Source organism: Lepus europaeus, chromosome 19, assembly GCF_033115175.1.
Source record: "Lepus europaeus isolate LE1 chromosome 19, mLepTim1.pri, whole genome shotgun sequence".
Taxonomy (NCBI): Eukaryota; Metazoa; Chordata; class Mammalia; order Lagomorpha; family Leporidae; genus Lepus; species Lepus europaeus.
The window spans coordinates 69402965-69416175 of NC_084845.1; the positions used below are offsets into that span (position 1 = coordinate 69402965).

At 59.6% G+C, this 13211-nt stretch overlaps 1 protein-coding gene across 1 annotated transcript in view; it reads left to right on the plus strand.

Annotated features, from left to right (window-relative positions):
• KIAA0513 (KIAA0513 ortholog) overlaps positions 1-13211 on the plus strand; it is a 63130-nt gene that overhangs the window by 31739 nt on the left and 18180 nt on the right. The window contains exons 2-4 of the mRNA XM_062176928.1: positions 8832-9306; positions 10832-10931; positions 11719-11792. Coding sequence (XP_062032912.1) covers positions 8972-9306; positions 10832-10931; positions 11719-11792 — 509 coding nt within the window. The 5' untranslated portion in view covers positions 8832-8971. The remainder of the gene's footprint in view (positions 1-8831; positions 9307-10831; positions 10932-11718; positions 11793-13211) is intronic.

The following is a 13211-nucleotide window of genomic DNA, read 5'->3' on the forward strand; positions in this document are numbered from 1 at the left end:
AAGGTGATGTATTTGTGTATTTTTTTTTAAGGCTAAAAGAGAGAGAGAAAGCACTTTCATCCTCTGTTTCACCCTCCAAATGGCCACACTGCAAAGGACTAGGACAGGCCAAAGCCAGGGTCCTGGAACTCCGTCCAGGCCTCCATGTGGGTGGATGGGGCCCGAGCACGTGGGCCATCCTCCGTCCAGGCCTCCATGTGGGTGGATGGGGCCCGAGCACGTGGGCCATCCTCCGTCCAGGCCTCCATGTGTGTGGATGGGGCCCGAGCACGTGGGCCATCCTCCGTCCAGGCCTCCGTGTGGGTGGATGGGGCCCGAGCACGTGGGCCATCCTCCGTCCAGGCCTCCATGTGTGTGGATGGGGCCCGAGCACGTGGGCCATCCTCCGTCCAGGCCTCCATGTGGGTGGATGGGGCCCGAGCACGTGGGCCATCCTCTGTCCAGGCCTCCATGTGGGTGGATGGGGCCCGAGTACATGGGCCATCCTCCGTCCAGGCCTCCGTGTGTGTGGATGGGGCCCGAGCACGTGGGCCATCCTCCGTCCAGGCCTCCGTGTGGGTGGATGGGGCCCGAGCACGTGGGCCATCCTCCGTCCAGGCCTCCATGTGGGTGGATGGGGCCCAAGCACGTGGGCCATCCTCCGTCCAGGCCTCCATGTGGGTGGATGGGGCCCGAGCACGTGGGCCATCCTCTGTCCAGGCCTCCATGTGGGTGGATGGGGCCCGAGCACGTGGGCCATCCTCTGTCCAGGCCTCCATGTGGGTGGATGGGGCCCGAGTACGTGGGCCATCCTCTGCTGCTTTCCCAGGTGCATTGGCTGGGACCTGGATCAGCAGCAGGGCAGCTGGCACTCAGGGGCTCAGTCATTCCCATGTGGGATACCGGCCTCAAAAGCAACAACTTCGCCGACTGCACCACGTCGCCTGTCGTCGCCCCTTACTGCTTTGGCTGCTGGAGGCTCCATCCACTGCCCCACTGATGATGTTCTTACTTGATTCCACTGACCTGCCTTAGATACATCAGCTGCCTGAACACACTAGTGACTAAAAGGACACCAATGACATTCCTGTGACTTGACATGTTCTATGGCTTCACAGCCCAGACAGCCGAAAGTCCCTTCCTGGTTCCCAGGCGAAGTCACTCATCAGCCTGCCCAAAGTGACGGTCGGCTCATCAGGGGCTTTAGGCCCGAGCTGCTTGGCTTCTGGAGAAGCAGAGGAAAGGCCTCGCTGTGGACTTGCGGTCGGGAGAGGTTCTGAGCGCCCTGCGCCAGGGGCTGCGGTCTGGCTGGCCCAGCACATCTGCACACAGCCGGAGCCCAGGCTGCCCACAGGGCTTCTTATCTGGGGCCGGAAGGACGCAAGGGGTGGTTGAGTGTGTTTGACAAAGGCTGAGGGACTGTGGGAAGAGCCACCGCTCTGCTGAGGCCCACTCCCAGCAGACGTGGTGGGGAGCATGTGGCGTTGACTTCTGCCCCACAACAGCACCCCGAGAGCCTGAGGTGCCGACCTGGGTGCTGGGGGACAGTGCCCAGCGTCCTGTGGAGCCTGGGTGACTCAGTTTGTCACCCGTTGTGCCCACAGTGCTCTGTTCCCTTATCTCCACGTGCAGGCAAGCAGTCGCTCGTCTGCCTGGGCTTCTGGTCTTTTCCTCCCTCCCTCAGTTGCTGTGTCAGGGAGGCGTGGTCTCCTGGGACAGCATCTGTTGTGACTTTAACAGCTGCACAGGAGCAGGTGACAACCTTTTGATTGATCTGCCTCATTCATCTCGCGAAAGCCAGGGGCACCAGAAATCTAAGCCAAGGGTCTGCTTTGCATGCCTGCTCCTCCAGACCAGGTGCACATGGAGGCTGGAGCCTCACAGAGCTGTTCAGGGTCCCGGAGAACTGATCAGCTAGGGCCACCTACATGATCGTGAGCACCACGGCAGAGGGGCCCCAGCTATAGCAGACTTCTTTTAGCAGTGAAATTGTAAACTATGCATCATTTGCCCGTTGGCAAAACACACACCAAGATGAGAAGGGGCTACGCAGCGTGAGACGGTGACCTTGTGGGCGTGGAGGCTCCCCCCTCCTGCTCCCCAGCCTTGTCCATCCCTGATAAAGGGATGAAAACCAAACAGCCTGCAGAGCCGGCCGCTGCCTGTGTGCTGGGCCGCGCAGTCTCGGCGAGGGTCAGTGTGGGTGGAGAAGGGTCCCCCTTGCCCTCTTCCGCCTCCCCTGTTGGGCGTCGGCCTCAGGACCGTTGTCCTGGCCAGAGACGCCCGCACTCCACAGCCCTTCAGGCTCAGCCGTTTCTTCCTGGCTCTTCTAGGCTGTGCGCGTCCATCCAGCTGGTGGAGGGCTCCCTCGTGGTACACAGCAGGTACTCACTGTTGCACAGTTCTGGAGGTCACGCGGCAGCAGTGAGTCCCCCTGCGTAGCTGGCAGAGCTGTGCCTTCCAGAGGACACTGTCTCTTTGCTTTTCTGCTTCTGGGGGCCACCCACCCCCGTTTCTTGGCTCGTGGCCCCTTCCTCTGTCTTCAAAGCCGGAAACCACATCACTCCTTTGTCCATTTCTGTCATCTCCTCTGGCCCCTTTTCCTCCTCCCACGAAGATTTTAGAATGACATTGTCCCTCCTCTCCCTACCGCCCCCGCCTGGGCTAACCCAGGGTAAGCCACCCCCAGGGTGTGCCACAGTCAGTAGCATATTCCTAGGCTCTGTGGATTCAGATGTGGACATCCTTGGGTACCAGTGTTCACCATACCACTCCATCTGAAAAGATAATTCAAAAGAAAAGAAAAAATGTATATATTATTATTAAACGGCCACACTTACTTTTTTTTAAGATTTATTTATTTGAAAGTCAGAGTTACATAGAGAAGGAGAGGCAGAGACAGAGGGAGGTCTTCCATCCATTGGTTCACTCCCCAAATGGCCACAATGGCTGGAGCTGGGCCAATCTAAAGCCAGGAGCCAGGAGCTTCTTCTGGGTCTCCCACACGGGTGCAGGGGCCCAAGGACTTGGGCCATCTTCTGCTTTCCCAGGCCATAGCAGAGAGCTGGATCAAAAGTAGAGCAGCTGAGACTCGAACGTGCGCCCACATGGGATGCCAGCACTGCAGGTGGCAGCTGTACCCACTATGCCACAGCACCGGTCCCTCTACTTAAAAGACAGACAGATCGTCAGTCTGCCGCTTCATTCCCCTAATGCCCTCGACAGCCAGGGCTGGGCCACGCTGAAGCCAGAAGCCCAGCGCACCATCCGGGCTCCCAGGGGGTGACAGGAACCTGAAGCCAGAAGCCCAGCGCACCATCCGGGCTCCCAGGGGGTGCCAGAAACCTGAAGCCAGAAGCCCAGCGCACCATCCGGGCTCCCAGGGGGTGCCAGAAACCTGAAGCCAGAAGCCCAGCGCACCATCCGGGCTCCCAGGGGGTGCCAGGAACCTGAAGCCAGAAGCCCAGCGCACCATCCGAGCTCCCAGGGGGGTGCCAGGAACCCGAGAACTTGAGCCGCCACCTGCTGCCTCCCAGGGTGTGCATTAGCAGGAAGTTGGGTCAGAAGCAGGACAGCCAGGACTTGAGCCAGGCAGTCCGATGTAGATGCGGTTGTGCCAGGCAGCACCTTCGGTAGCCGTATCCCATGCCCAGCCCTGTCTCTCTGTGTTTTGCTGCTTGAAAAACCGTGAAGGACCCGAGAGTGTCAGGGTCAGTTTCTCCTTGAGCTGCTGCAGTAGGGGAGGGGTGGGAGGGGTGGATCTCCAAGGTCCCCCGCGAGCCCAGGGGTAGCAGCCTGTTTCTACTTACTGTTGTACCTCTCTGATCTTGTATGACTAGGGAAATCAAAATGCACACTCAGTTCTCAGAAACAGGAAACTGAGGCACACGTATTTAAACGACTTCCCAGTCTGGGTCCCTGGTGGAGGAAGGGGAGGCAGCAGGTAGACCACCGCACACCATGCCGCCTCTCCTCTCCCATCCCAGCTGCTGCACTTCCCATCCAGCTTCCTGCTGATGTGCCCGGCAGCACAGCAGGAGGTGGCTCCAGGGCTTGGGCCCCTGCCATCCATGCGGGAGACCTGGCCTTGGCCTGGATCAGTCCCTGCTGTTGCTGCTAGGCGAATCAGTGGGTGGAGAATCTCTGTCTCTCACTGTCTGTTTCGTCCTCTCCCTCTCTCTTGTCACTCTGCCTTCCAAATAGATCCATTTTTTTTAAAAAAGGAAGAAGAGGCCAGTGTTCCTTGTTTGGGACATCAGGCAGAGGGGGTAGGGAGGGCACAAAAGTGCAGGCCCCCCCAGGGGCACAGGTGCTCCCTTGGGGGTCCCAGTTCCTCCCCCTGCACAAGACAGCTGCCCTTCCTAGGCTGCCATCAGGAGAGAAGGGAACTGGTGCTGCCTCTGAGTTCGGAGTTGTAATAAAGGATCAGATGCAAACCCCATGAGTGTACACCGCCCCAGGACAGACTTTGCCGAAGGCCGGTTCGCCAGGACCTGCCCAGCTTCCGTAACATGCACCCCTCTGGCCAGCAGTCTCACTCTGGAAAGGCACCCGTGCCACGCAGGGCGAGGGCAAGACGAGAGGAAGGCCTGCGTGTGGGTCTGTGCTCATCACTTCTGCGTGGGTGTGGGCCCTGTCTGTCTGACCTGTTTACTGCAGTAGGGTGAGAGACCAGTGAGCGGCGTCTGGATGTGACACCTGTGTCCACGTGTGCCGGGCAGTGAGGTGCTGCAGGCTCTTTGCTCTTGGCAGAGGGGCAGCACTTTTGGTGGTTCTTTCGGACGCTGCAGAAGAGGGACTTGCCTGAGGCCGATGGGAAGCAGCAGGGTCACAGAACGTTCTGGGTTCTGCGCTAGGGAGCCCTGGTCTGATTGCTCAAGGCCGACATCCAAGGGAAGTCACAGCCCCGGTTACTCTGGGCGCTGGGGAAATCAGAGTTTGAGCAAAGGCCGGTGGGGAAGTGGTCGGCAGCGAGGCCTGGCAATCTTGTGAGTTCCTCTTGCAGCTGGAGGCCGCGCGGTGGAAGAATGCTAGGGGGAAGTAGGCTGGGACGGGGGCTGTGGCAGGAGGTTGGGAAATCTCCCTCCAGATGTAGGCTGCTCGGTCCGCCTCCTCGGGCCCCCGTGGCCTGCACCCTCGTTCTCCATGAAGCTGCTTGGCCTTGAATTCCTCCTAGGGCCCCCATCGCTTTGGAATTGCAATCCAGGCTCCCTGTGGCCAGCAAGGCTCCTGCCGCCGACCTCTTGGCTCAGCACTGCTCTCCAGCCTTGAACTTCCCACAGCTATGCGCACCTTTGTGACCCTGCTCTCTCAGGCTGGTCCTCTCTGCCCTGGCCCCAGCTGCCCTTGACCTCCCAGTGCACGGAAGCCCCTCTCGGCTCTGCCAGGATGTCACCCTGGAGCCAGCACTTGGTGCCACCGGAGCTCCTCTTTTGGTGTTTTTGTTTTGTTTTTCGGATCTTATTAGCTGAACTTTCTCTCTCCTTGCCCCCTAGTTCATCCCACCCCCACCCCCCCACACGACCAGATGCTCATGCTGCAGTATTTTTAGCTCCTGTATAGTGGCTGGTTCATAGCAGGTGCACAGTGACAGTTACAGGTTAACTTAGAATTCCCGCCTGATTTCCCTGGCAGGGATTCTGCACTGACCTAGGCCGTGAATTGCCACACAGAGCTACAAGGAGGCTTGTGCAGCTTCCGGTCTGTGGGTGGTGGGTTTAGGATCCGCACTCCAATGGCTGACAAGCCTCCTAATGGAAATTCCTGGGTTTTTTTTTTAGTTTGGGGACCTGCAGAGGGTCCTGGAGCTTCCTTGTATGTAGAATTTTCTAATGGATTGGGGTACAATCCTCAGATGTGGTTTTCTGATGCCCAAAATGTTTTAAAATAAATTTAAGTTAGTTGCTAGTCTAGAAAAACTGAAAAATTTCATACAGCAGATTTCAGCATTCCTTAGAAAACTCTAGGCTCTCTGGCTGGCGCCACGGCTCAATAGGCTAATCCTCTGCCTGCAGCGCCAGCACACCAGGTTCTAGTGCTGGTCGGGGCGCCGAATTCTATCCCGGTTGCTCCTCTTCCAGTCCAGCTTTCTGCTGTGGCCCGGGAGTGCAGTGGAGGATGGCCCAAGTGCTTGGGCCCTGCACCTGCATGGGAGACCAGGAGAAGCACCTGGCTCCTGGCTTCGGATCAGCGCGGTGCACCGACCGCAGCGCGCCAGCTGCAGCAGCCATTGGGGGGTGAACCAACAGAAAAGGAAGACCTTTCTCTCTGTCTCTTTCACTGTCTAACTCTGCCGGTCAAAAGACACTCGGTACCGGAAGCGTGACTCAGGCTTAAGAAGACTCTCCAAGCTGGACAGGCCATGAGAGCGTGGCACCAGCCTCAGAGCACGTCAGGCTGGGTCAGAAACAGCCTTGAGCATTCGGCTTAGTCCTGAGTGCCCATGCCTGGGGCAGAGACATGGCCTTGGGCTCCCACGCAGTCTCCTCTGAATCCCCCTCTCTCCCAGCTGTGCTGTTGTGGTAATGAGCAAGAGGGGAGGGTGACCCCTCATTGCCATCCTCCCTGTTTCCCGTCCTTTGTCACACCTCTCCGTGATCATCATCGGAGTCAATGGAGTACTGTCCGCTTGGGCAGCACTTACACAAGTAAGCTGAGTGCCCTGGGAGGGGGAGGGGGCAGCAGGCGGGCAGGGAGCTCTGTGTGCTCAGCCTTTCCTGCCTGCATCCTACCCCGACTACCAGTGCCTCAGGTTGTTACACTTCATTCTAGGTGTTCTCCCCTTAGTTTAGCGGGATGTCAATGGGTGTGGAGTCCCATGACAAGTTGCTGGGCTGTACCCTGAGAAGTAAGTCTGTAGGGCGGCATGCAGAACTGTACTGCTTTACAGTTATGGACAACCTCCTCCCTCTCCTAGTCTCCCTCTTATTTTTAACTGGGATCTTCTCCCAATTGACTTAAAATGCATATGATTAACTCTGTGTCACATGAAGAGTTCAGCATATAAACATGCTTCTGGTGTGAATGGTTTTGCACTTTCATTGTCAGACATGTCATTGCATGTGTGGTTTCTCTTCTCTGGAGAGTCTGACGTGGCACGAGGTGGCTCCAGGACCTAGGAGTCTTAGGTGCAATCTCACAGGAGCTCCTGGGAGCCGCGGCTTGCTCTTTTCTCTTCTGGACTGAAGCAGGGTTGGTGGGGCTTACTGGCCCTGTGTGTGGCCACCCTGATGACCGGGAGGCAGCAAATCCCTTTTCCCAGCTCAGGGTACTTAGAATGGACGCAGGCTGGGTCCATCATTGGTTTGTGAACAACAGGCTCGTTCGAGGCAGCAGGTGCTGCTTTGTTAGCGAATTGTCCGCGGAAGATGCACCCAGCTCAGCACATCGTGCGACCCCACCCTGGCAGGGTCGCCCTGGGCACTGGGGTCTGATAGAGAACAGCTGAGCTGAGCGTGTGCCCTTCTCTCGAGGGCTGAGCAGAAGGCGGCTTTCACCTCCTGCTTGGCTCTCTGCCCCTGGTGCTGGCAAGGAAGGTTCCAGAACAGACGCAGCTCCTGAACGAGCGTTGGGAACCCAGCAAAGATTCTAATCTCAGCTCCACCTTCCCCGTGAACCTTTAAACACTGGCGCAGCCACATCTGTGCCTCCATTCAGCAAGTGTTCAGGGCTCTGTGCTGGGCACCAGGTGTGACACACGGCCCCTCACGAGCCGTGTGCTCTCGTGGACAGACAAAAGACTGACATCCGTCCACGCGAGTCTGCCTGGGGGTGGGGGCACAGAGGAGTGAATGCTGAGCTGCCCCGAAGATGGGCACACGAGCTGACCTCAGGCTGAGTGGAGGCCCAGGTGCGAACAGGGAGGAAGAAGAAGAAAGGGGGGCGCCCAGCCCAGGCAGCGGAAGGCACCAGCGCCGGAGGGCGGATGTCCTTGTTCAGGCTGCTGCGGTGCAGGGAGAGGGCAGGGCCAGGTGGTGAGCGTCGTGCTCGGGAGCCCCCACAGTACTGAGAAGCGTGCTGAGAGGGGACACCCCGCAGTCTGGGAGGGCCTGGGTCTCGAGTGGAAGGACCGAAGGGGCCGACTGCTTAGCAGGGCAGTGCTCCCGTGGCCGAGGAGCCCAGGGAGAGTGAGTGTGCAGTGGATCAGCTGTGGCCGCTTTCTGTGTCCCGTCCACGACGAGGGACCTGCTTATATGTGGGCAAAGGCTCAGGCTGAGAGCTGAGCTGGGAGGAGGCCAACAGATGTTGAAAGCCTTGAAAGTCTGTTGGTGTAGCTTGGAGAAACCCTGCTTATTTATTTGTTCATATAGTTAATACATTGAGTGCTATGTTCATCAGCCTTTCTTTACTATGACCGAATGCCTGAGGCAACTCACCTTGGAAGGAAAGCTGCTCTGTTTAGCACATGGTTTGGAGGTGCACACCCATGATTGGATGAGCCCAGTGAGCGGCGGATGGCAAGGATGGGAACGTGCATTGGAGAGGGGATCTCACGGCGAGCCAGGAAGCAGAGAGAGGCTGGGCCCAAGCGTGTCTGACCTGCCTTCCGAGGTGACCTAAGGACCTCCCCGTAGGCCCGCCTCCTAGTAGTGTGCCCCTGGGGCCCAAACCTTCAATGCATGGTCTTCTGGGGGGACCCTCAACACCCCAACCTCAGCAGCTGTCTCCCACGTAGCAGGGGTTTAACAGCAAACTGAGCCGCAGGAAAATGTTGGTGTAGAGGCTTCCTAGACTCTGGAATTGTGGGGGATGTGTTGCCCAAGTCGCTCATTGAAGTCTGAGTTCTGGTGGCTGAATTTCCCTAATGGCTGAATCTCTCGTGGCGATCCTGTCTGTCTGTGTTTCTGTTCCAGATGCCTTAGAGCCACGAGAGCTGCCCCAGAGGACTCACCTCGGAAGCCAGCAGCCCCCGAGTGATTTGTGTGCGCTGGTGGGCTCCACTGCCACACCTGGGGAGTCATCCTCCGTGCCGGCCCCACCCCAGCCCCGAGCCATGGAGGCTGCGGAGGTCCCCGTGGGTTCCCTGATTGACTTTGGGACTGAGGCACCCACCTCCTGTTCCCTGGAGGCGCCGGCTCCAGCGCATCAGGACAGGGATGGGGACGGCTCCCTGGGCGACGGCGCGTCCGAGAGTGAGACCACTGAGTCGGCAGACAGTGAGAACGACATGGGCGAGTCGCCCTCACACCCGTCCTGGGACCATGACCGCCGCTCCTCCTCCAACGAGTCCTTCTCCTCCGGCCAGAGCACGGAGTCGGCGCAGGACGAGGAGAGCCTGGCACTCAGGGAGTTCATGCGCAGCTACGTGGAGAAGATCTTCTCTGGAGGGTAAGCGGCTGCGGGCGGGAGACTGGCACAGCGCCGGGCCCTCCTATGTCGGGCTCTGCCTCTCACAGCGGCCACCTGGGGCCCAGGCTCCGCGTCCTCATAGGTCAGCGAAGGGCCGCTGTCGGGGCTGTCTCCCCAACTCACTGCGTGCAGGGCTGTACAGGTCACTGGATGCGAGTCCAGCCTCGGGTTTCCAGAATGGTTGGGCGATCATCCCAATATGTGACTCCCCAATAATGCGCCTCTGCCTTTGAATGCATTTGGGAGGAAGTGGGCGTGGCACCCTACTTCGGTTGTTTGACCAACACCAAGACCAGTCGCTTTCTCCAATCATTCCATGGTTAATGAAAAGGGGACAAGCCCAGAGGTTTGCTGATTTCCTGGGAGGGCCCGTCGGTATTTGCAACAGGCCGTCAGCAGTGTGCATCGTGGACAGCTGAGTCGACGCGTCTTGAAGAACATTCCAGAAACACCACAGATGGCTGGCAGAGGAGCCTGTTTCATCTGGTGTTGGTATTTTGGGATAAATGAGACCAAGATGTTTTCTACAAAACCTCAAATAAATGAAAATTGCGTAAGCCAACTGATCTCCAGCCTTCTGCTTCATTTTTGAGTCTTTAAATTTAGGAAAAAACAATGGTCTCTCACAATAGAGGTCAGAAGTGATCTGAGATCATGGAAGCATCGTGTCCACCCTGGAGGTGGTGACCCTGTGGCTGAGGATCCCCTGGTCTCCGTCCCTCACCCACACAGGCGGACACGGTCAGTGTTGTGAGCTGGCACACGAGTTGATGGCCAGGCCCTGCTGATGGATTGGAGCTGGCCTCAGACCTGTGGCGTTTCTTGGCTTCCTATGGCCTGCTGTGGCAGAGGGGATTCCACATGGACATCACCATCCAGAGGAGTGGGGGTCAGAGGGCCTGGAGAACCAGGGTCTTGTGGGGTCCCTGCCCTGTCGTGGCTCTGACCTCACTAAGGGGAGGAGGCAGGACAGGCTTTGGTCCGGGAAGCCCGGGGGGGGACTTGGATTCGTCCCCCTCGTGCCCTCTCTGGTCGTCTGAACTTGACTCCTCATCTTTCTTTTTTTTGGGGGGGGGGTGGTGGGAGGTGTAACAGCTGGGGCTGGTCAGCCTGAAGCCAGTCGCCGGGAGCTGCGTCCGGATTTCCCATGTGGGTGGCAGGAAGACAAACCCTTGGGCCATCGGCAGGATGTGTGTGAGCAGGAAGTGGGGTCAGAAGCAGAGCTGGGGACGCAGTACCAGGCGCTCGGCTGGGAGGCCAGTGCCCTGAGCGGCAGCTCAGCTCTGCGCCGCCGTCCCCACCCCAGGCTCCCCATCCTGGAAAGCAGGATGACACTGCTTTGCCCGGGGGCTGCCCAGGGCCAAGCTGGCCTTTGTGCGTCTGTTCGTGGCCGGGTGCCATGTGCGTTATTTCCTTCTCTTTGCTCTTCCCCCGCAGCCATCTTTGGTGTCCCTGACAATCGAAAGCTCTTTTGCTCATCTTTGTCCTCTCCTCTTTTGTTCAGGGAGGACTTGGACCAGGAGGAGAAGGCCAAGTTTGGAGAGTACTGCAGCGGTGACAGTGGCCAAGGGCGGGAGTGGTTTGCCCGATACGTGAGCGCCCAGGTGAGGGCCAGCGGCCTGCTCCCCCGTAGGCAGCGTCCACGGCAGAGCCAGCCTCCCACATCCTGAATCCACCCTGCAGTCCCCCTGCGGAAGGCAGTCGAGGGAGATGGCGCGCAGAAAAGCAGCACGGTTCGCCCCACGGTGTTGTGAGGGCCTGACCCCAGCAGCGGGCCAAGCTGCGGGCCGGGCGGGCTCACCCCAGATGCCCCAGCGTGGGGCAACGAGGAGAACCTGGTGTGGCCCCTCGGGTTATTCCAGAGGCCAGCACACGCCTGGGCTTCGTGCGTGTGGGTTTTTATGAAAACCTGCAGCATCCGGTCTGTAACAGGTGATACATCCCAGACGATGAAAGCCAGGAAAGCGACATGTACTCACTGGGCTCACTGCGGTACCCCGCAGGTTCTGTTTGTCCCCAGAGAGTGGCTTACGTTCTTCGGTTTTGGGTATTCTTATCATGAGTAATTTATTCTTCATCGAAGAATTAGCAAGTTCTGATTAAGCTGTTAGCCACCCATCCCCAACCCAGAGAGAGCGGGCATTGTCCTTGGGACCGTGTCCACGCTCATTTCCGTGCGTGAGTGGCAGTGTCTGAGGGAGAGCACGGAGGAGCAGATGCCTGCGCTCTGCCAGGCACAGGACGCCACAGAGACCCCACCCTCGGGGGGCCCTGGAGGAGGGAGGGAGCCACCCTGGGCCCCTCGTAGCTCTGTCTCGAAACACTCAGAGCAGGAAGCCCCTCGTGTCCCTGAGCCGCCCCCCAACACCGTGTCTGCCTCTTTCCGTACAGCGCTGCAACTCCAAGTGTGTCTCGGAGCCCACCTTCTACCGCCTCGTGCAGTCTTTCGCTGTGGTGCTGTTCGAGTAAGTCGTGCGGTCACTCACGGCCTTGTCCTCCCCGCGTCCTTCCTGCCCTTCCCGCCCTTCCCGCCCTGTAGTAACCCCGTGCTGAGTAACATGCGCCCCATCATCGGCTAGCAGCCGCTCCCCTGACATGCCCAGCATCAGCCGGGAGGAATCGCGAGTTAGTGGTGCTCGCCGGGGAGGAGAAATTAGAGAAAGCTGCAGCTGGGTGTGAGTCAAGGCCCCTGGGAGCCCCCGGCAGCTCCTCTCCCTCTGTGGAGCGCTCTTGATTTCCTGTTGCAGAGCGCTTCAAACCAGACAGCCACCGGCCCACGGGCAAACTGATGGTGGGATTGGGAGTGCACCCTGCCTGGGAGTGCTAATTAGGCACTGCTGGAGCCCTTCCCTCTGGGCGATGGGGAGGCTGCGGGCTGGGCTGTCAGATGAAGGCCCCTCCTTCCCCTGACTCACTAAACTGTCAGCTGCACCACACCTGTGGGCTGCCGGCAGAGCAGGCGACAGACCCTCCAGACGGTGAACGGAGGGGGAGCCAGGCATCAAGCCCTGGCCGGAATGAACAGGAGCCACGTCTGTAGCCGGGTAGAGAGGAGGGGTACTGGGGGCGGGGGCGCCGCTCTGAGCCTCTGCCCTGGGCCCTGTGCACCCTCTGGCCCCTTGGCCTATCCCACGGCCACCACTGTGGGCGCCGCTCTGCACCTCTGCCCGGGCCCTGTGCACCCTCTGGCCCCTTGGCCTATCCCTCGGCCACCACTGTGGGCGCCGCTCTGCGCCTCTGCCCGGGCCCTCTGCACCCTCTGGCCCCTTGGCCTATCCCACGGCCACCACTGTGGGCGCCGCTCTGCGCCTCTGCCCGGGCCCTCTGCACCCTCTGGCCCCTTGGCCTATCCCACGGCCACCACTGTGGGCGCCGCTCTGCGCCTCTGCCCGGGCCCTCTGCACCCTCTGGCCCCTTGGCCTATCCCACGGCCACCACTGTGGGCGCCGCTCTGCGCCTCTGCCTGGGCCCTCTGCACCCTCTGGCCCCTTGGCCTATCCCACGGCCACCACTGTGGGCGCCGCTCTGCGCCTCTGCCCGGGCCCTGTGCACCCTCTGGCCCCTTGGCCTATCCACGGCCACCACTGTGCCCATCCTGTCCTCCAGGCTCCTCCTCTCCTTCGCTTCTCCTGCCCCTGCTCAGCAGAACGGAGCTCTCTCCTGAGCCCTCATTCCCCTGCTTCTCCGTGCTCCGCCTGCCTCCTTGCCCTGGACGTGAGGTGTAGTCTGGAGGGAAAAGGCTGATAGAGGAGGAACCCTGTATCCCCTGCGCCTGGTCAGGACACCGCAGGTCTGGGATATGCTTCCTGCAGGGCCCGGCTCGCAGAGCAGGCGAGGGAGAGAGGCGACGCGCTGCCTGTGTGCCCGAGCCCTCTGGGGCCCTG